This window comes from Eublepharis macularius, chromosome 4, assembly GCF_028583425.1.
Source record: "Eublepharis macularius isolate TG4126 chromosome 4, MPM_Emac_v1.0, whole genome shotgun sequence".
NCBI classification, from domain to species: domain Eukaryota; kingdom Metazoa; phylum Chordata; class Lepidosauria; order Squamata; family Eublepharidae; genus Eublepharis; species Eublepharis macularius.
The window spans coordinates 163,488,183-163,510,321 of record NC_072793.1 but is presented as its reverse complement, the minus strand read 5'-3'; the positions used below and the strand labels follow the sequence as shown (position 1 = coordinate 163,510,321).

Genomic DNA, 22,139 nt, shown 5'->3' with positions numbered 1-22,139 from the left:
CCTGGAATCCAGTATTTTTCCAGACCGCATTTGGCAATCCTAGCACCAACAGATCCATCACTGGTCCACAGCATTCATGTTCATTACTGTAGATATTCTCACTGATATTGTAGACACCTGGATGGATGTTTTGTTCCTGTTTGAACTATCTTTCTTTTCACCTCCTGACTGATTTAGTCCCTCATAGGATTGCCAGTCCCCTGATGGGAGTAGGGGTTCCCCCATCACGAGCCGCCACTCCTCCCCACCACTCACTTGGCTTACTGGAAGGGAGGCCCAAATAACTGGCTGACCTCGTGCACTCCTTCCAAGAGGCATGAAGCCAAAATGGGTGCGGCGCTCTTGTGTCACCAGAAAATGACAACATTTCCAGCACACTGTGAAAGCCCTGGTCACACCAGGGCCGATTTGCTAAAGTTTCACTGTTTGTGGGCAATGTCTAGAGAACTGACCCCAGCATGACCCATCACTTCCATGTTGCACCAGAAATGACATAATTTTCCAGTGACGCATGAGCATTCAGGAGTATACATGTGCTTTGCACATGTGCAGAGTAAGTACCCACCACCCCACCCATCCCCCACTTTAGCCCCCAGGGGACCTGGCCACTCTGGTCCCTCATCTGTTCTTTTCAGTTTCCCTCATTTACTTCCCTCGCTCATTCATTGTGTTAACTTTAGGTTGTAAACCCTGTCAGGGACCACATATGTGTGCAATACTGAGCTATTATAGGTAACTGGCAAACATTAAATATCAATATTATTGTTGTTATGCAGCCCTTTAAACAAATGGGTTCCTCAGTTCTTCCAGAGAACCCCAGAGTCCTGGCGCTCCCTCAATTCTGCTGAAGTGTATTTATTTGAAATGTTTTAAAACTGCTTATTTTTTTAGAAAAACACACTAGACTCCTAAAGAAGCCAGTAGATTTTGTTTTCCCTTCACACCTTACAAAACCTGGCTCCTTCCAGCTCTAACCCACCCCTCTCTTAAGAACTCATGTTCTGCCATTTTGACCCACGGGGGTGGTCTCCTCTCTCTCACCCACAGCCCCTTACTCGTATGATCGGGCGGAAGACATTGGAGCTGAATTTGGAGCCTCATTAACCAATGTTCTGAGTGTGGTATCATCTGGGTCTGACCATTCTGGGTTGCCACAAGGTAGGTCTGAACCCTCTAGTCTCTGGTCCTGTTTTAGTGATGCCAAAACTTTGGAATTACCTCCTCAAGGAGATTTATCTGTCTCCCTTTATTGTTATCTTCCGCCAACTGTTAAAGACTTCCTTATTTCATTTGGCATACTCCCAATAATTGTTATTGGGCCTCCTTCCTGGTTTTGAGGTTGTGTGTTTATATGTTTTTAAAATATATTTTAAATATTGTTCTAATGTTCAAATATTTTCATGTTCATCACCTTGGGGACCCTGCTTAGGTAGAAAGGCAGCATAAAAATGTTTTAAATAAATATAGGCAAGTTCAAAACAGATATTGGAAGGTGATCTGATAAGCCAGAGGAAATTGAGAGTAGAGTAGAGGTTCACTTAGGGCTGTCAACTCTGGGTTGGGAAATTTGGGCGTGAAGCCTGGGCAAGGTGGGGTTGGGGAGGGATCTCAGCAGGGTATAGCGCCATAAAGGCCAGCCACCGAAGCAGCTTTTTTCTCTAGGGGAACTGATTTCAGTATCCTGGAGATCAGTTAATGGTTGGGAGTCCTAGGCTCACAATATCAATGTTCCCATCAGAAGTGATCTCAGGTCTTCATGTAAATTATTCTTGGGGCATAGCTCTAGAACCTTTTATTTAGTCCCAGGAAATGGCAGGAAAGCCTGGATAACCTTGGGAATCAGGGATTTAGGGGACTAGCCCAAATGAGCAGGATCCCAAGGGCTTTATCTAACAATGGCTCACAACACAGCTGCAGCCCCCAGTCTCTCCTGCTATAACAAGCCCTACACAATGTTTCAGTAACACCCAGTGAAACGATCTTGGCGGCGGAAAATACCATCAAATTGTAGCTGACTTATGGTGACCTCTCATGGTGTTTTCAAGGCAAGAACCATTCGGTGGTGATTTGCCATTGCCTACTTCTGCACGTAACCCTGAACTTCTTTGGTAGCCTCCCATCCAAGTACTAATCAGGGCCAACCCAGTTTAGCTGATGAGATCAGGCTAGCCTGAGCCATCCAGGTCAGGGCGCATTCACAATTAGCATCAACCAAAAGAGCCATATGACTAGTATATGCCCTGTGCACCCAATCACACTCTTTAATTCCTAATTATTAATATTAAACATATAACTATCATCTTTTAAAATTACTCTGAGCAATTGGTATAGAGTCCAATAGCACCTTATCTGTAGCATAAGCTTTTGAAAACCACAGCTCTCTTCATCAGATGCAAGCTGTGGTTCTCGAAAGCTTATGCCACAAATAAGTTGGTTAGTCTTAAAGGTGCTACTGGATTCTGTACTATTTTGCAACTACAGACTAATACGGCTAACTCCTCTGAGAAATTAGGGTTTTGTCTCCCAGCCACTGTGGAACACGTGCACTCTTTGCTTCCCTGTTTTCTTGCTCGGTCCCTGCCACAAGATTCACAGTTCAGCTGAGAGCAAGCCAGCCAAGGGTGCTGTACTTTATACTGGGGAAAGAGCGGGAAGGCAGACGGGAAGTGCTACTCTGGCCTGCTCAGAGTAGTAGGAAGCCCAGGCACCATTTACTTCTCTTGCTGCCTTCTTACTGCCACTGTAGCATGAGGCTCAGAGTAAGGCGAGAGAGTGAGATGGCCAAGGCGCCTGGAGGACAGCAAGCAGGCCACGAAGAAAGGGGAGTAAAAAATATCTTGCACTCTCTCTCTCTCTCTCTGTAACCAGCTTGCTCTTTTCCTTGATAGCTTGCTCTCCTCCAGGTGCTTTACTTCCGGCCCTGGTTCTTACGGGAAGCATGCAGCTTACCTAATCTCCAGTGTCTCCAGTGGTGGCTGTTTCAAAGTGGAAGCCACCTGCCAGCCACAAGCCTAAGAGCGGGACCACAAGTGACGCCTGACACAGGTTGGACACTTGCCAGCTTCCCTCAAGTTTTGGCGGGAAATGTAGGCAGCTTGGCGGAATGTTGGACAAGTGACAGTTGAAAAGTCCATTGGACAGCAGTTGGAGAGCGAAGCTGCGAGACCAGGATGCCTACATTTCCCATCACAACTTGAGGGAAGCTGACAAGTGTCCAACCTGTGCCTTTTGTCACTTGTGGCCCCGCTCTCAGTGAGCGATGTCTTCGCCCACTATTTCTCACTATTTGCACAGGTCAGAGGCAACAGGAGAGAACGCTCAGTTTCTGTGCCCTGCCTGTTCCATATTGAGGGATCCTACTTAAAGGCCCCGTAAAATCCTGGTGCCAGGGCTACCTGCTGGAGACAAAGCTGCCTTTCTGATCTAACTACGCTTCTTTTGATTATTTTCTAACAAATGTATTGAGTACCAAGCAAAGTCTTTATCATCAGATGTTGCTACCAAATTTTGTGCTTTTGGAAAGATCGAGTGCACCTTACAGATAACAAGCCACTAGAGGCAGACATGGGACAATCTCATTATGGACAAAACCAGATCTCCTCCCCGACTTTTGGGTTTTTTTGTGCCTCTTGGCATGCCTTCATGGCCCTACGCAGATGGACTATGTCCTAGTAACCTCCTGCCTGATAAGCATAAAGTAAACTTGTTCTGAGAACTTATCAATCTCTTCCTTGTATTCTTCAAGATGTATTTGAGTCAGAATGATCCTATGTCATGCTTTATTTATGACACTTTTGGTAAAATTATTTTTTCTGTACAACGTAACATTTTTTTAAAGTTCAAAGCTCTGGATGAGATTGATGGTTGTTGGGGGTTTTCCGGGCTGTATTGCCGTGGTCTTGGCATTGTAGTTCCTGACATTTCGCCAGCAGCTGTGGCTGGCATCTTCAGAGGTGTAGCACCAAAAGACAGAGATCTCTCAGTGTCACAGTGTGGAAAAGATGTAGGTCATTTGTATCTACTCAGGAGGGGTGGGGTTGAGCTGAGTCATTCTGTAAGAGTTTCCCAGGGTGTGGAATGCTAATGGCGGGAGGCTTCACTGTAACCTGAGGAGGTTCTTTTGCATATGGATTGGTGCTTGATGTGCTAATCTTCTCTGCAGGGCTATTGTCGGGTGTGGAGTGTTTTGTTGGCCTGGTGTTTTTCAGAACTGGAGCCCATGCTCTGTTCATTCTTAAGGTTTCTTCTTTCCTGTTGAAGTTTTGCTTATGCTTGTGAATTTCAATGGCTTCCCTGTGCAGTCTGACAAAGTAGTTGGAAGTGTTGTCCAGTATTTTGGTGTCCTGGAATAAGATACTGTGCCCTGTTTGAGTTAGGCTATGTTCAGCCACTGCTGATTTTTCAGGCTGTCCAAGTCTGCAGTGTCTTTCATGTTCTTTTATTCTTGTCTGGATGCTACGCTTTGTGGTCCCGATGTAAACTTGTCCACAGCTGCAGGGTATACGGTATACTCCTGCAGAGGTGAGGGGGTCTCTGCTGTCTTTTGCTGATCGTAGCATCTGTTGTATTTTTCGGGTGGGTCTGAATACTGCTTGAAGGTTATGCTTTTCCATAAGCTTTCCCATCTGATCAGTAATTCCTTTGATATATGGCAAAAACACTTTTCCTGTAGGTGACTGTTTTTCCTTGGTTGTTTGATTCATCCTGGGTTTGATTGCTCTTCGGATTTCATTTCTGGAGTAGCCATTTGCCTGAAGTGCGTGGTTTAGATGATTAATTTCCTCATTGAGAAAGCGCGGCTCACATATCCGTCTTGCACGATCCACTAATGTTTTCATTATGCCTCTTTTCTGTCGGGGGTGGTGATTGGAGTTTTTGTGTAAGTACCGATCAGTGTGAGTTGGTTTCCTGTAGACCTTGTGACCTAACTGAAAGTTTGCTTTGCGGATGACCAAGGTATCCAGGAATGAGAGTTTTCCCTCACTTTCTTTCTCCATTGTGAATTGTATGTTCAGGTGGATGTTGTTGAGATGATTCAAAAACTCCCTCAATTCTTCCTCCCCATGGCTCCAAATGATGAATGTATCATCCACAAACCGGAACCATACACTGGGTTTGTGGGGTGCTGATTCTAGAGCTGTTTTTTCAAAATGTTCCATGTAGAAGTTTGCTATAACTGGGCTGAGTGGGCTCCCCATGGCCACCCCATCCATCTGTTCATAGAATTCGTTGTCCCATTGGAAGTAACTGGTTGTCAGACAATGATGGAATAAGGCTGTTACATCCTCTGGGAAAATCTGATTAATCAGTGCAATAGTGTCTTTTACTGGAACCTTGGTAAACAGGGATACAACATCAAAACTGCCAAGTATGTCTTGTGGATTGAGTTTCAGAGAACTGATTTTGTTGATGAAATCTGCTGAATCTTTGATGTAAGACGAGGTTTTCCCGATGTGGTCCTGCAGGAGATCTGCCAGATGTCTAGCTAATTCATATGTCGGTGAACCAATGGCACTCACAATGGGTCGGAGTGGGACTGAATCTTTATGTATTTTGGGGAGTCCATATAGTCTAGGTGGCTGTGCTTCAGTCTTGCATAGTTTTCTGTGCGTGTCGGGATGTAGTGAGGAATTCTTGATCAGCGCATTTGTTAGCCTGGTGATTTTGCAAGTGGGATCTCGTTTTAGTTTTTTGTAGGTGGAGGGGTCCAGGAGTTCCTTAATCTTCTTTTTGTATTCCTCCGTTTTCATGATCACTGTAGCATTGCCTTTATCAGCTGGTAGAATGATGATGTCTGGATCTGCATTGAGGGTCTTGATGGCATTTCTCTCCTTGCGTGTTATATTGCTGGTGGGAAGCTTTGCCTTTCGTAGAATCCTGGCTGTCTCTCCTCTTATTTCCTCAGCTTCCTCTTCAGGTAGATGACGGATGGCAGCTTCTACATTTGCAATGATGTCTTCCACAGGAATTCTGGTGGGGGTGACTGCAAAGTTTCCTCCCTTTGCCAAGATGGAGGTTTCTTCTGGTGAGAGTTGACGGTCTGTCAGATTGATGACAATGCGTGCATTGTCGAGCATTGGGCTTGTCTGTCTTTTTTCCTGTAGTTTGTTAAACTTCTGCTTCTGTCTGGATGTGTGGTTGGTAAACACTTGTTCCATCTTCCTGTAGGTGAGATTATCGACCTTGTCCCAATCCTGACTTCTCATTTTATGGCTGGTGTTGATATGCAAGCAAAATAGCTCCTTGTCTGTGGCAGCAAGTTCTCTGCGGGTAGTGTGGATTCTCTCACGTAAGAGGGCCTGTTCTAGACGGTCATAAATGCGGTTCGCCTGTGTGGTTTTGAAGATTCTTTTAGTTGTGAGAAAAGATGGAATGGTTCTTGTGTCCCTGCAGCGTAGAAGAAAGGTCAAAGAACAGAGTAGATGTGCTTTCTTGTTCCGAAGTGTTTCCAATCTTCGGGTCTGTTGGAATGTTTCCTCCCCGTAGAGGTGTTCGATGTATTGTCGAAGGCTTTCACGGCCGGAGAACGATGGTTGTTGGGGGTTTTCCGGGCTGTATTGCCGTGGTCTTGGCATTGTAGTTCCTGACGTTTCGCCAGCAGCTGTGGCTGGCATCTTCAGAGGTGTAGCACCAAAAGACAGAGATCTCTCAGTGTCACAGTGTGGAAAAGATGTAGGTCATTTGTATCTACTCAGGAGGGGTGGGGTTGAGCTGAGTCATTCTGTAAGAGTTTCCCAGGGTGTGGAATGCTAATGGCGGGAGGCTTCACTGTAACCTGAGGAGGTTCTTTTGCATATGGATTGGTGCTTGATGTGCCAATCTTCTCTGCAGGGCTATTGTCGGGTGTGGAGTGTTTTGTTGGCCTGGTGTTTTTCAGAACTGGAGCCCATGCTCTGTTCATTCTTAAGGTTTCTTCTTTCCTGTTGAAGTTTTGCTTATGCTTGTGAATTTCAATGGCTTCCCTGTGCAGTCTGACAAAGTAGTTGGAAGTGTTGTCCAGTATTTTGGTGTCCTGGAATAAGATACTGTGCCCTGTTTGAGTTAGGCTATGTTCAGCCACTGCTGATTTTTCAGGCTGTCCAAGTCTGCAGTGTCTTTCATGTTCTTTTATTCTTGTCTGGATGCTACGCTTTGTGGTCCCGATGTAAACTTGTCCACAGCTGCAGGGTATACGGTATACTCCTGCAGAGGTGAGGGGGTCTCTGCTGTCTTTTGCTGATCGTAGCATCTGTTGTATTTTTCGGGTGGGTCTGAATACTGCTTGAAGGTTATGCTTTTCCATAAGCTTTCCCATCTGATCAGTAATTCCTTTGATATATGGCAAAAACACTTTTCCTGTAGGTGACTGTTTTTCCTTGGTTGTTTGATTCATCCTGGGTTTGATTGCTCTTCGGATTTCATTTCTGGAGTAGCCATTTGCCTGAAGTGCGTGGTTTAGATGATTAATTTCCTCATTGAGAAAGCGCGGCTCACATATCCGTCTTGCACGATCCACTAATGTTTTCATTATGCCTCTTTTCTGTCGGGGGTGGTGATTGGAGTTTTTGTGTAAGTACCGATCAGTGTGAGTTGGTTTCCTGTAGACCTTGTGACCTAACTGAAAGTTTGCTTTGCGGATGACCAAGGTATCCAGGAATGAGAGTTTTCCCTCACTTTCTTTCTCCATTGTGAATTATATGTTCAGGTGGATGTTGTTGAGATGATTCAAAAACTCCCTCAATTCTTCCTCCCCATGGCTCCAAATGATGAATGTATCATCCACAAACCGGAACCATACACTGGGTTTGTGGGGTGCTGATTCTAGAGCTGTTTTTTCAAAATGTTCCATGTAGAAGTTTGCTATAACTGGGCTGAGTGGGCTCCCCATGGCCACCCCATCCATCTGTTCATAGAATTCGTTGTCCCATTGGAAGTAACTGGTTGTCAGACAATGATGGAATAAGGCTGTTACATCCTCTGGGAAAATCTGATTAATCAGTGCAATAGTGTCTTTTACTGGAACCTTGGTAAACAGGGATACAACATCAAAACTGACAAGTATGTCTTGTGGATTGAGTTTCAGAGAACTGATTTTGTTGATGAAATCTGCTGAATCTTTGATGTAAGACGAGGTTTTCCCGATGTGGTCCTGCAGGAGATCTGCCAGATGTCTAGCTAATTCATATGTCGGTGAACCAATGGCACTCACAATGGGTCGGAGTGGGACTGAATCTTTATGTATTTTGGGGAGTCCATATAGTCTAGGTGGCTGTGCTTCAGTCTTGCATAGTTTTCTGTGCGTGTCGGGATGTAGTGAGTTTCTTCTACGCTGCAGGGACACAAGAACCATTCCATCTTTTCTCACAACTAAAAGAATCTTCAAAACCACACAGGCGAACCGCATTTATGACCGTCTAGAACAGGCCCTCTTACGTGAGAGAATCCACACTACCCGCAGAGAACTTGCTGCCACAGACAAGGAGCTATTTTGCTTGCATATCAACACCAGCCATAAAATGAGAAGTCAGGATTGGGACAAGGTCGATAATCTCACCTACAGGAAGATGGAACAAGTGTTTACCAACCACACACCCAGACAGAAGCAGAAGTTTAACAAACTACAGGAAAAAAGACAGACAAGCCCAATGCTCGACAATGCACGCATTGTCATCAATCTGACAGACCGTCAACTCTCACCAGAAGAAACCTCCATCTTGGCAAAGGGAGGAAACTTTGCAGTCACCCCCACCAGAATTCCTGTGGAAGACATCATTGCAAATGTAGAAGCTGCCATCCGTCATCTACCTGAAGAGGAAGCTGAGGAAATAAGAGGAGAGACAGCCAGGATTCTACGAAAGGCAAAGCTTCCCACCAGCAATATAACACGCAAGGAGAGAAATGCCATCAAGACCCTCAATGCAGATCCAGACATCATCATTCTACCAGCTGATAAAGGCAATGCTACAGTGATCATGAAAACGGAGGAATACAAAAAGAAGATTAAGGAACTCCTGGACCCCTCCACCTACAAAAAACTAAAACGAGATCCCACTTGCAAAATCACCAGGCTAACAAATGCGCTGATCAAGAATTCCTCACTACATCCCGACACGCACAGAAAACTATGCAAGACTGAAGCACAGCCACCTAGACTATATGGACTCCCCAAAATACATAAAGATTCAGTCCCACTCCGACCCATTGTGAGTGCCATTGGTTCACCGACATATGAATTAGCTAGACATCTGGCAGATCTCCTGCAGGACCACATCGGGAAAACCTCGTCTTACATCAAAGATTCAGCAGATTTCATCAACAAAATCAGTTCTCTGAAACTCAATCCACAAGACATACTTGTCAGTTTTGATGTTGTATCCCTGTTTACCAAGGTTCCAGTAAAAGACACTATTGCACTGATTAATCAGATTTTCCCAGAGGATGTAACAGCCTTATTCCATCATTGTCTGACAACCAGTTACTTCCAATGGGACAACGAATTCTATGAACAGATGGATGGGGTGGCCATGGGGAGCCCACTCAGCCCAGTTATAGCAAACTTCTACATGGAACATTTTGAAAAAACAGCTCTAGAATCAGCACCCCACAAACCCAGTGTATGGTTCCGGTTTGTGGATGATACATTCATCATTTGGAGCCATGGGGAGGAAGAATTGAGGGAGTTTTTGAATCATCTCAACAACATCCACCTGAACATACAATTCACAATGGAGAAAGAAAGTGAGGGAAAACTCTCATTCCTGGATACCTTGGTCATCCGCAAAGCAAACTTTCAGTTAGGTCACAAGGTCTACAGGAAACCAACTCACACTGATCGGTACTTACACAAAAACTCCAATCACCACCCCCGACAGAAAAGAGGCATAATGAAAACATTAGTGGATCGTGCAAGACGGATATGTGAGCCGCGCTTTCTCAATGAGGAAATTAATCATCTAAACCACGCACTTCAGGCAAATGGCTACTCCAGAAATGAAATCCGAAGAGCAATCAAACCCAGGATGAATCAAACAACCAAGGAAAAACAGTCACCTACAGGAAAAGTGTTTTTGCCATATATCAAAGGAATTACTGATCAGATGGGAAAGCTTATGGAAAAGCATAACCTTCAAGCAGTATTCAGACCCACCCGAAAAATACAACAGATGCTACGATCAGCAAAAGACAGCAGAGACCCCCTCACCTCTGCAGGAGTATACCGTATACCCTGCAGCTGTGGACAAGTTTACATCGGGACCACAAAGCGTAGCATCCAGACAAGAATAAAAGAACATGAAAGACACTGCAGACTTGGACAGCCTGAAAAATCAGCAGTGGCTGAACATAGCCTAACTCAAACAGGGCACAGTATCTTATTCCAGGACACCAAAATACTGGACAACACTTCCAACTACTTTGTCAGACTGCACAGGGAAGCCATTGAAATTCACAAGCATAAGCAAAACTTCAACAGGAAAGAAGAAACCTTAAGAATGAACAGAGCATGGGCTCCAGTTCTGAAAAACACCAGGCCAACAAAACACTCCACACCCGACAATAGCCCTGCAGAGAAGATTAGCACATCAAGCACCAATCCATATGCAAAAGAACCTCCTCAGGTTACAGTGAAGCCTCCCGCCATTAGCATTCCACACCCTGGGAAACTCTTACAGAATGACTCAGCTCAACCCCACCCCTCCTGAGTAGATACAAATGACCTACATCTTTTCCACACTGTGACACTGAGAGATCTCTGTCTTTTGGTGCTACACCTCTGAAGATGCCAGCCACAGCTGCTGGCGAAACGTCAGGAACTACAATGCCAAGACCACGGCAATACAGCCCGGAAAACCCCCAACAACCATCGTTCTCCGGCCGTGAAAGCCTTCGACAATACATCTGGATGAGATTTATTTTATTTTTTATTTTTCTTCCTTTATAACCCACTTTTCTCCCTAATGGGAACTCAAAGTGGCTTATGTCATTCTCCTAGCCTCCATTTTATCCTCGCAACAATCCTGTTGTGACTAGCCTAAGGTCACCCAGCAACCTTCCATGGCAGAGCGAGGATTCGAACATGGGTCTCCCAGATCCTAGGCTGACACTCTAAGCACTATACAACACTGGCTGTCCACACCACACTGGATGGAGGGAAACCAGGATCAAATATGTAGGGATGCTAAACTGGGGTGAGTGGGAGGGAATACAGCAAGCATAGAGGTAGAGATGGGGATTCTCTTTCTCTCTGTCTTTCTCTCTCTCTCTCTCTTGCAAAAAGCTGCTCTGGATTTCCTGCCTCATGTTCCCTCCCCCTGCTGCCCCTGAGCTCCTGGAGGAAAACCCAAGCCGAGGCTTTTTGCAAGAGAGAGAATCCCTCCCCTCGCTCTTCCCCCAGTGGAGAATCACATCGAGTGGCTGTTCTTTGTAAGACTATACTACCCAGGGAATCTTGCAGGAACCGACACATGAAGAACACGTGTCTGGCGTCTCGTATAGCTTGGCTCTGAGTCAGAATCAGTGGTGAAAGTTACTTAAATTTCAGACCGGTATGGTTTCTCTCGTGGAGCTTGAAAGAAGATGGTGATGGAAGCAAAGAACTGTTTACACTGTCCCCTAGTTTCAGGTTGCAGAGGGGTACTATATATAGATAGAAGAGTCAGGAACTTTCCATCCTTTCTCTCTGGTCTGGAGCTATCCCTTTGAAGTACAGATTGGTATTCTCTGGAACTTCCTCACTCTCTTCTCCATCTTGCATCCATAAGCAGGACTTGCTTCCTTCAAATCTCTCAGCATCCTAGTCTAGATAGTTAGAATATAAAGTGGAGTTCCTTAAATAACGTCTTATATATCCTTGATAAAGATAAATGCAAGCTCTGTGAGGATGTTTGTTCCTCAGTGCCGGCACATTTACACACGCTACACTGCACCCATTAAACTACTCCATAACAGATGAAAGGTTCCACTCTGGCCACTTTGTGACCGTTACTGTCTAGTGCTGTGTACCAGCTTATTGTCACACCTGGTCATAATGTTTATTTAGGCCAGTAGTGACCATGCTAACTGGTGGGGACTTGCCAAGGTCTCGAGTAGATTTCTTTTCCAGTCCAGGTAACTGTGATCTTTTTAACCAGAAATGCCAGGAATGTATAATGTGGGACCTCCAGCTGGCAAACCCTGTATCCTACCACACTTGCATCAGAGGCTAAAGGTTGTCGATTTTGAATCCTCCGCAGCATCAAGATTTGAGGTAGCCATGGTTTCTTCTGCCTACCTGGGTTTTGATCCTATGGATTTGTTCCACTAATGTTACCAGAACTGCTATTTATGGGGAAATTAGCAGGCAGTCTGGGTTTGATTATCGCGGATCTTAACCAGCTATACCAGAGTCCCTCTTCCACATTACTCGTGCAATAAAAAGGCTAGACTAATAAAGATAAAACGTGTTTTTACTAATGGTGTTGTGTATGCCTATAATAACACACACAAACAAGGTACATACAAGATACTAGGAAATAAAGAGTAGGAAAAACAGAACCGGTTGCATTTGCAGGAGAGCCCTCTTGAGATCGACGGAACTGGGTATACTCACCTGGTCACGGCGTGGAAGAAAGATGTAGCAGCGAAGTGTGGCGGTATCTAATGCCTGCACTAGACACGCAGAGAGACGGCAGAGGTTCAGGATAGGAATGGCATGTGCAGCTCATGGCAGGGGAAGCCTGCTTAAGTACCCCAAAACGTACCCTGGGGCTAGTGCCTTCCATGTGGTTCTCAAAAGGGGAACAAAGGCTTAATGGTTCTACAACTATCCTTGATGGGCCACTTTAGTGTCTGATTGTATGATTGTGACACCTCGGGAAGAGGGGACAAAGGAGGGGAGGGGAGTGCCGGGTGGGTCAATTGGATCTTCCAGGAAGCTGGCGTTGTCTTGATGGCCTCAGTTCTGGAATGTGGCAGTTGCATTGAGATGCGTCCATTAAGTGTCCTGGACAGCCGGCACATAGCTTCCATTCCGGGGCGGCTTTCGAGATATGCATAGCAAGGCGAGGCTGGCTGCTGCGAACGTGACCGGCTCGTTTTCACGAAATGGCAGCCTTGAAGTAAACTGTCCAGGCTGGCTCTTTACTGCTTGGGAACATGGCTTCTTCCTTGGCACGGCTTGGGCTTGCTAGCAGGCTGCCCAGTGGTGTGGGCAGACTCAGTGACTGTCCTGCAAGGGCCTCTCCGCAGGAACTGACCAGGGGGTGCCTGGCCAGGCTCGTGGAGATTCCCTCCAGCTGGCACTGTGCGGCTGGCAGCATGGCTCTGGGCCCAGGTGAAATAGGTGGCCAAGGAGGCAGGAAACAGACATAGATGGCACAGTCCATTGCAGCAGGGAGAACAGGATGCAGGCATGGGCAATGCTGCCCTTAAACAGAGTCTTTGGTAGATCTTTAAAACAGCAAGGCAGGAAACTGGCACAGTTTATAGCAAGCTCCATAACAGGAGGAGGTGGGGTTCCTGGCAACACTAATGGTAGTGTCATTCTCCAGCACGAAAGAGAGAGCCAGTTTGGTTGTAGTGGTTAAGAACGTAGGACTCTAATCTGGAGTACTGGGTTTGATTCCCCACTCCTCCACTTGAAGCCGACCGGGTGACCTTGGGTCAATCACCGCTTCCAGGAGCTCTCTCAGCCCCACTCACCTCACAGGGTGATTATTGTTGTGGGAATAATAACATACTTTGTAAACCGCTCTGAGTGGGTGTTAAGTTGTCCTGAAGGGCAGTATATAAATCAAATGATGTTATTATTATTATTAAGATCCCTGCAAGAGACCCTCTTGCACTGAGGGAAGGCAGCTTGCTCTGGATGCTACTATTAATGGAACAAATCAATAGGATCCACCCCCTGGTCATTTTGTGTATCCTTTCCGTGTGATACACCTGGAGTTCTGCTTGCTACAGCATGTACAAAATGGGGCAGAGAAATGATCAGGGTAGGGGGACACTGGATCGTGGAAAGATGCTTGCACCATCTTCTGACTGAATGGGAGACTGAAAGGTATCGGAGAGTCTGTTGATTGCTGCCTATCAATTTTTCGATAGTGCCTGATTTCATGCTGATAGGTTCCTCATTCAAACCTGCTGAGCTGTGATGTAAGTAGTAATAAAATATAAGAATGTATGTATCATTGTTTTATTTAAAAGATTTATGATCTTCTGCATGCTCCTCACAAGCTCAGTGAGGTTCAATAATAGGGAGCACTGGGCTTTTGTTTATTATCGATTTAATAAAATTTATATCCCACCTTTCTGTCCTCAAAAAGGCCCCCAAGGTGGCTAACAAATTAAAATGTACATAATAAAATCACATTTTAAAATTCTTAAAACCATTCATTATTTTTGCATTTCATTTCATTTTTTTCATTCTTTCAATGAGCTAGAAACCCCAACAACCATAGTACAAAAATCAGTTATGGCTGAAAACTGCAGAGCAGCGGATGATAGTTTTTTTTTCTATTTCTTTATCAGGGCAGTCTTTAGGACGAAAACTTATCCTGTCCAAAGAGAGTTTCCTCCATGTCTACTTGCTTGCGGATGCCTCCCATAGTGTCACCAAAAAAAACTTTGAGATCTTTAAACAGTCCCTGAAAATCATCATTCATAGGGTAAGTTTGTACAGACAAGGGCCGATTCCACACAACTTACCTGAACCCGGGACGTTGCGCTATGTTGCGGATCATGCCGGGGAAAACGCAAACATTGCATTATTTCTCGCGCAAGAAAACGCAATATTTCGCATATTCCCCGGCATGATCCGCAATGTAGCGCAACGTCCCGGGTTCAGGTAAGTTGTGTGGAATCGGCCAAGGTTTGGTAGGCAACAAATATTAACCCTGTTCATATGCCATAAGTATATACAGGTCAGCAAGAGGCAGTGAGAGTGAACATCCTGGCCCTGACCCCACATACTCACCTGACATGATCACAGTGCCTTACTGTGCTCCCATTGGCACTGCTGTGTCCCTGTGATTGGGACTGCTTTTAGAACATTCCCGTACTTGGAGCTACTTTATGAATGTTTCCAAAGATGGGCAGAGCTTATGTGCATACTGGGTCAAAACACAAAATACACTTGAGTTACACACATATTACACTCGAATACACTTGAATTACAAAATACACTCGAATTACCTGTGTAAAATATACTTGAGTTACACTCATATTACACTCAAATACACTCGAATTACAAAATACACTCGAATTACCTGTGTAAAATACACTTGAATTACACTCACATTACACTCAAATACACTCGAATTACAAAATACACTTGAATTACCTGTGTAAATTACACTTGAATTACACTCACATTACACTCAAATACACTCGAATTACAAAATACACTCGAATTACCTGTGTAAAATACACTTAAATTACACTCGAATTACACTCAAATACACTCAAATTACAAAATACACTCGAATTACAAAATACACTCGAATTATCTGTGTATTTTGTCTTGTGTGGTGAGACCCACAGTTCATATCCATGTAGGTTCTGTGCCAACCGCAACAAGGCAAACATGCACTGATAGGGATGGAGCCAGTGCCCTCACATTCTCTCCTCTTCTATGTGACTCTGTGACTTGCACAACATTATGCATACATTATGCTATAGTCAATGGATTTGCTAAGTACAGAGTTGATGTCTAAATACCTCAGAGCATGTTTACAGTTGAATCAGTATAGAAGTAGTTTAGACAGTTGATGTGGCTTCCTCCAAGACATTGCAGCGAATAAAGCTTAATGAGAGGAATTAAAGTATTGTTACAGAGTTCTGAAACTTTCTCAGAATGACAGTTCTCAGAGGAGTTTTGCGGTGCCTAGGAGGAAATGCATTCAATGCAAGTTTTGAAGTATATGGCTTTGAAGTGCAGAATCTGGCATCAGGGCCATAATTTACCTAAACTAATGCTGTTGGGTTAATGGATTTGCCTGATAATAAAGTCTAGAATTTCTGAAATCCAGTTTGGCCACAATGACTGCAGTCCTTAGCATACCAGTTTTATTCATAAATCAGTCACAATCCTGGGATGGCATACGTGCAGACAGGTGAAGTGAAAAAGTTGCCTTGAGAGTAAGAAGGTTTCCCTCTTAGAAAAGATGTTCTTTTTTATTCACTTGGTCTTCAGGGAGATAGTTTCAGGTGGATAGCTGCATTGCTCTTTAATAGAAAAGCTAGATTCGGATCCAATAGCACCGTAAAGACCAACTAAATTTTAAGGTTGATGGATTTCCACTCCAGGTGGCTGAATGTGTTGCTTTCCATGAAGATAGTTTCAGGTGAGTAGCCATGTTAGTCTGTAGTAGAAGAGACCAGTTGGTCTTTAAGGTGCTACTGGAGCCAAATCTTGGTCTTCAGGGGTTGATCTGAGGCTCTGTTTTGTTGGTTTGAACACATGAAACGGCCTTATATCAGTGTACTGGTATACCAAGATCGGTATTGTCTATTTCAATTGCCAGCAGATCTCCACGATCAAAGGAAGAACTTTTTCACCTGCCCTGTAGCATTGTCCTTTTATCTGGAGATGCCTGGTATTGAAATTGAGTTCTTCTGCTCACACAGCAGCTGTTCTACCACCGAGCCACAGCCCCTCCCAAAACTTGCCATGTTACTTGTTTCAAATGCTCCTTAATTTATGTGACCCTCTTTTTGTAACGTGTTGTTTAGCTGCTTTTGCATATCACTTTAAGAATTAGTCCTGGTAAAGCAGCATAAACATGTTCTAAATAAGGCCTCTGATGAAGATACACTCCAGAAAGCCGTTCTACAGGATAACAGTTTTTCTTTAACAGGCAAATATGATGGTCACTCCAACAGAGGTGATATTTCATCATATTTAATATATAGATTAAGCACCACAATAGTAGGATAGGCCTTTGATCACAGGATTCCAACAAACCCTTCCTTCCTCTCCTCGTCCTGCCTTGCTTTCATGCTCCTTCTATTGTTCCTATTTCCAGATTGCCAGCTTCGAAGTGTCCATCAGGTTTGCTGTATTCTCGTACGCCAGTCAGCCCAAGATGATTGTTGACACGTTTGATGATATAGCTGAAGACCCAGACCTGGTCATTGAAGAGATGGAGGAGAAAATGAAATATGAAGGTATGGACAGCCTTCAGTGGCTGCCAGCAGTGGGTTCTACGTTTATTTTAAAATCCAAGGCCGGGGAAATGATTTAGGAGCACCCATTGACTTCAGTATTGCCAAAACAGAATGTGGGATTTTATGAAGGCTTGATAAAAAGCTGTCCACAGATCCCAACTCTGTTACTTCCCCCACTTTAGTAGTTTCCTGTGCTGCCACCACCAATGTAACTATGGTAAAAGGAGCAAAACAGAACTCTCTTGCACTTTTTACTTCTAAGGGGCACTAAAGAATCAAGACTGTGCTGTTTCCAGAGTGCCACCCACCAGGAAATGGGACATCACCCCAGAGGGCCCTGCAATACTGCAGGAGCCTCTGAGGTAATCTCGTGTTTCCTGATGTGAGGGGTGCCTGAAGGGTAGGGTTGCCTACTGAGGGTTGGGAAATTCCTGGATATTTGTGGGGGAACCTGCAAAGAGAGGGGTTTGGGAAGGGGAGGAAACTTAGTGGGTTATAATGCCAGAGTACCCCTTGCAAAGCAGTCATATTCTCCAGGGCGACTAACCTCTGGAGTCTGGAGATCGGTTGTAGTTCTGGGAGATCCTAATTTAATTATGTTCTTTTTTATGTTGTTGGTTTTTAAGATTGAAAGATTAAAGATTAAAACACTGGGGGATTAAAATTAAAACACTGGGGGAGAGGGAGGAGGGATCACTGAAGGAATACCAAAGGTTTTCACCCTTTTGCCCTCCTCTGGACATTTTCCAGCTTGTCTATATCCTTCTTAAATTGTGGTGCCCAAAACTGAACACAATACTCTAGGTGAGGTCTAACCAGAGCAGAATAGAGCGATACCATCACTTCTCGTGATCTGAACACTATACTTCTGTCGATACAGCCCAAAACCTCATTTGACTTTTTAGCTACCATATCACACTGCTGACTCATATTCAGTGTACTAAGACACCTAGATCCTTTTCGCACATACTACTGGCAAGACAAGTTTCCTCCATCCTATAATTATGTATTTGATTTTTCCTACCTAAATGCAGAACTTTTCATTTATCTCTGTTGAAATTCATTTTATTTGTTTTACCTCTATTTAAGATATTTGCTATTTTTTAACCAATCTGTTTTGTACATCTCACATCTGGGAGGAAGCAAAGTAGAAGTGCATGAAACTCAGTTGGGGTCTTGCTTGTTTCCTCTTGCAGACCACGGCAATGCAACAGGAACCAACATCCAGGCAGCGCTGAGGGCCGTCTATGACATGATGCTCAGCCATCGAGCAGCTGACGAAACGCACTGGGATCAGACCCGCCATGCCATCATTCTGCTCACAGATGGTGAGGGGGGTGGGGGGAAAGAAGGTGGAAAAGGGCTGTGTGTTTCTCTGTGACAGAAGCCAGGCAGAGTTCAACCTTTCTCTCTTGGCATTTGGGGAAATATTGTTCTTTGTGCTGAAGTGTTCGGGTATTCTCTTAGGGAAGTCCAATATGGGTGGTTCTCCCAAAAATGCAGTGAACACAATAGAGGACTTCTTGGATGTGAAAGAAAACCGGCAAGACTATCTGGGTAAGTTGTATTAAAGCTACCTTGTGTACAGTAATTGTTATTCAGTAGGATCTTAGGGAAAGCCACTCCCCATACGAGCCCAGTTTCTTATAGAGGTTGGCAGGAGAATTCTTTGGGGGTTCAGTGGAAGAAAGCCTGCTTAGCATGCAGGTTCATTCCCCCTAGGGTTGCCAACTCTAGGCTGGGAAATTCTCAGAGATTTGGGGGTAGAGTCTGAGAAGGCCAGAGTGTGGGGAGAGGAGGGACCTTAGTGGTGTTTAATGTCATAGAGTCCGCCCTCCTCCAATGCAGCCATTTGCTCCAGGGTAACTGATCCCTGCTGTCAAGAGTTGTAATTTTGGGAGATCACCAGGCTTTATCTGGAGGTTGGTAATCCTGCTAACAAGTGTTGAAAAACCTTTCTCTTCCTTGAAACCCAACCCAGAGAGATTATGCCTGTAGACAATAAATGCACTGTGACTCAATATAGTGTGGAGAAAGTCCCAGGTTCAATCCCCCAGCATTTCCAGTTAAAGCATCTTAGCTATTTATTTATGTATTTATTTATCAAAACTTTTTACCCTACCTTCGTGCCTCATAAAGTCACTAAAGGGGCGAACCAATTAAAATATACATAATAAAATCTCACTTTAAAAGCCATTAAAATCAACACACACATCATTAAAACAATTCCTACGTTCCCAGGGTAAGGCTGATCACCACCTTGGGGCCAGGGGTAGCAATTTTCCCCAGGCCATTTTGGCTAGGGATCCTGATGGTGTTTTGCCATCTTCTGGGCATGGAGCAGGAGTCACTGGGGGATGTGGTGGGGGGAGGTATTTGTGAGTTTCCAGCATTGTGCAGGGGGTTGGACTAGATGACCCTCGAAGTCCCTTCCAACCCTATGATGCTAAAAATCATAGCTAAAAAAACTCATAAAGCAAAAAATAAAACACTGGGGAAGAGGGAGGAGGGATCACTGAAGGAATACCAAAGGTTTTCACCCTTTTGCCTTCCTCTGGACATTTTCCAGCTTGTCTATATCCTTCTTAAATTGTGGTGCCCACAACTGAACACAATACTCTAGGTGAGGTCTAACCAGAGCAGAATAGAGCGATACCATCACTTCTCGTGATCTGAACACTATACTTCTGTCGATACAGCCCAAAACCTCATTTGACTTTTTAGCTACCATATCACACTGCTGACTCATATTCAGTGTACTAAGACACCTAGATCCTTTTCGCACATACTACTGGCAAGACAAGTTTCCTCCATCCTATAATTATGTATTTGATTTTTCCTACCTAAATGCAGAACTTTTCATTTATCTCTGTTGAAATTCATTTTATTTGTTTTACCTCCATTTTCCAGCCTGTCAAGCTCATCCTGTATCCTGACTCTGTCTTCGATCATATTTGCTACCCCTCCCAATTTAGTATCACCTGCATATTTAATAAGCATTCCCTCTATTCCTTCATCCAAATCATTTATAAAAATGTTGAACAGAACAAGTTCCAGGTATCGGAATATAAGTTGCAAGGTCTGACATTCAGTCATTATGGGGTTAATGTGTTTACCTAGTGTTTCTATTGGTTGTGTTTACCTGGAAGAAAACCTGGCACAGAGCCAATAGCCTTATCTGATTCAAAGCTGGGGAAACTGAGATGTGTTTGTAAACTGTTATTGGTCAGTAGGTCAGGTGACTTCCTTCCCAAAAGATCAAGGAGAAGAACAAGAAGAATATCCATTATCCATGCTTTTAAAGTTTGTACTCCATACTGTCAAGATGTAGCTTATAGAGTTTCTTATTTTGTAGGAATCCTGTGTACCGTTTTCCTTTAGAAGTAAATATTTTAAAAACCATACAGGCATCTGACTCTCTATTGATTCAAGACCCATTGCAAATCTGAATTTAAACTATTTTAACCCATTTTCCCCAACACCAGGACCCATCCCTGAGGCACTTCACTTGTCAATCTTCTCCAAAAGGATGAGGAACTATTAACAAGCACTCTTTGGGTGTGCTCTGTCAATCATTTACAGTTCTACCTAACATTAATAGGATCCAAACCACATTTTACCAACTTGTGATACGGAAATTGAGATAAACTATGTCTATAGCATTCCCCTGGTCCAGCAAGGTAGTAACTTTCTTCAAAAAAGAGATAAGGTTAGTCTGACATGACTTGTTCTTGAGAAACCCAGCTGAGTAACCTTGGATCAGTCACAGCTCTTCCAGAGCTCTCTCAGCCCCAGCCAGCTCACAGAGTGATTGTTGTGGGGATAATAATAACATATTGTCGAAGGCTTTCACGGCCGGAGAACGATGGTTGTTGGGGGTTTTCCGGGCTGTATTGCCGTGGTCTTGGCATTGTAGTTCCTGACGTTTCGCCAGCAGCTGTGGCTGGCATCTTCAGAGGTGTAGCACCAAAAGACAGAGATCTCTCAGTGTCGACACTGAGAGATCTCTGTCTTTTGGTGCTACACCTCTGAAGATGCCAGCCACAGCTGCTGGCGAAACGTCAGGAACTACAATGCCAAGACCACGGCAATACAGCCCGGAAAACCCCCAACAACCAATAATAACATACTTTGCAAACCGGTGTGGGTGTTTTGTCCTGAACGGTGGCATATAAATCAAATTTTATTGGGTGACCTTGGACCAATCACCCTCCTTCAGTCAAATCTCCCTCGCAGGATTTTTTGTGTGGATGACAATAGAGGAGGGGACAACCATGCAGGGCTTTTTTTCAGCGGGAACGTGGTGGAACGGAGTTCCGGAACCTCTTGAAAATGGTCACATGGCTGGTGGCCCCGCCTCCTGATCTCCAGACAGAGGGGATTGTAGATTCTAAACTCCCCTCTGTCTGGAGATCAGGGGGCGGGCCACCAGCCACGTGACCATTTTCTCCGAGGGCAACCCACCGCTTTTCCCAGGGAAAAGAAAGCCCTGCAACCATGTATATAGTGCCTTGAGCTCCTTGGAGGCAAGATGGAATATACATGAGAAGCATTTGTTCCTCAAAGTTATTGATGCTAAGAAGTCAGGTAGAAGCATTCCTCTTTCCAATGGTTGTTAATGCCCTGGGTTCAGCCCACCTCATTGCTGGCTGTAAGAACTTACCATTCTTACTCCTCGGTTCTCCAGTGACATTTCCTTTCCTTAATTCCAGATGGGTCGTCTCTAGCAACAGAATAAGTAAGGAGTCCATTGGCACCTTTTAAAGACTAACAAAATTTGTTGCTGCATAAACTTTAATGAGTCGGAGCCCACTCTCTTAGTTGCATGATGTGTCTCATTCAGATATCTATGTCTTCGGTGTTGGAAACCTGGATGTGGACTGGGATGCCATGAACGAGTTGGCGTCAAAGAAGGCAGGCGAGAGGCACGTCTTCAAAGTGGCAGACCCTCAGGAGCTCAAGAAGGCCTTCGAAGATGTCCTGGGTGAGTGCAGTCTCTCACCTAGATGGGAAACTAT

General features: G+C 44.5%; 1 protein-coding gene across 3 annotated transcripts in view; it reads left to right on the top strand.

The window, feature by feature from the left end:
• The window catches only part of C2 (complement C2), a 46,613-nt gene that overhangs the window by 7,302 nt on the left and 17,172 nt on the right, over positions 1-22,139 (top strand). For all 3 annotated transcript variants that reach the window (XM_054978403.1, XM_054978402.1, XM_054978401.1), the window contains 6 exons: positions 1,048-1,158; positions 14,485-14,621; positions 16,980-17,121; positions 18,318-18,449; positions 18,589-18,678; positions 21,965-22,105. In XM_054978403.1, the coding sequence (XP_054834378.1) occupies positions 1,048-1,158; positions 14,485-14,621; positions 16,980-17,121; positions 18,318-18,449; positions 18,589-18,678; positions 21,965-22,105 (753 nt within the window). The remainder of the gene's footprint in view (positions 1-1,047; positions 1,159-14,484; positions 14,622-16,979; positions 17,122-18,317; positions 18,450-18,588; positions 18,679-21,964; positions 22,106-22,139) is intronic.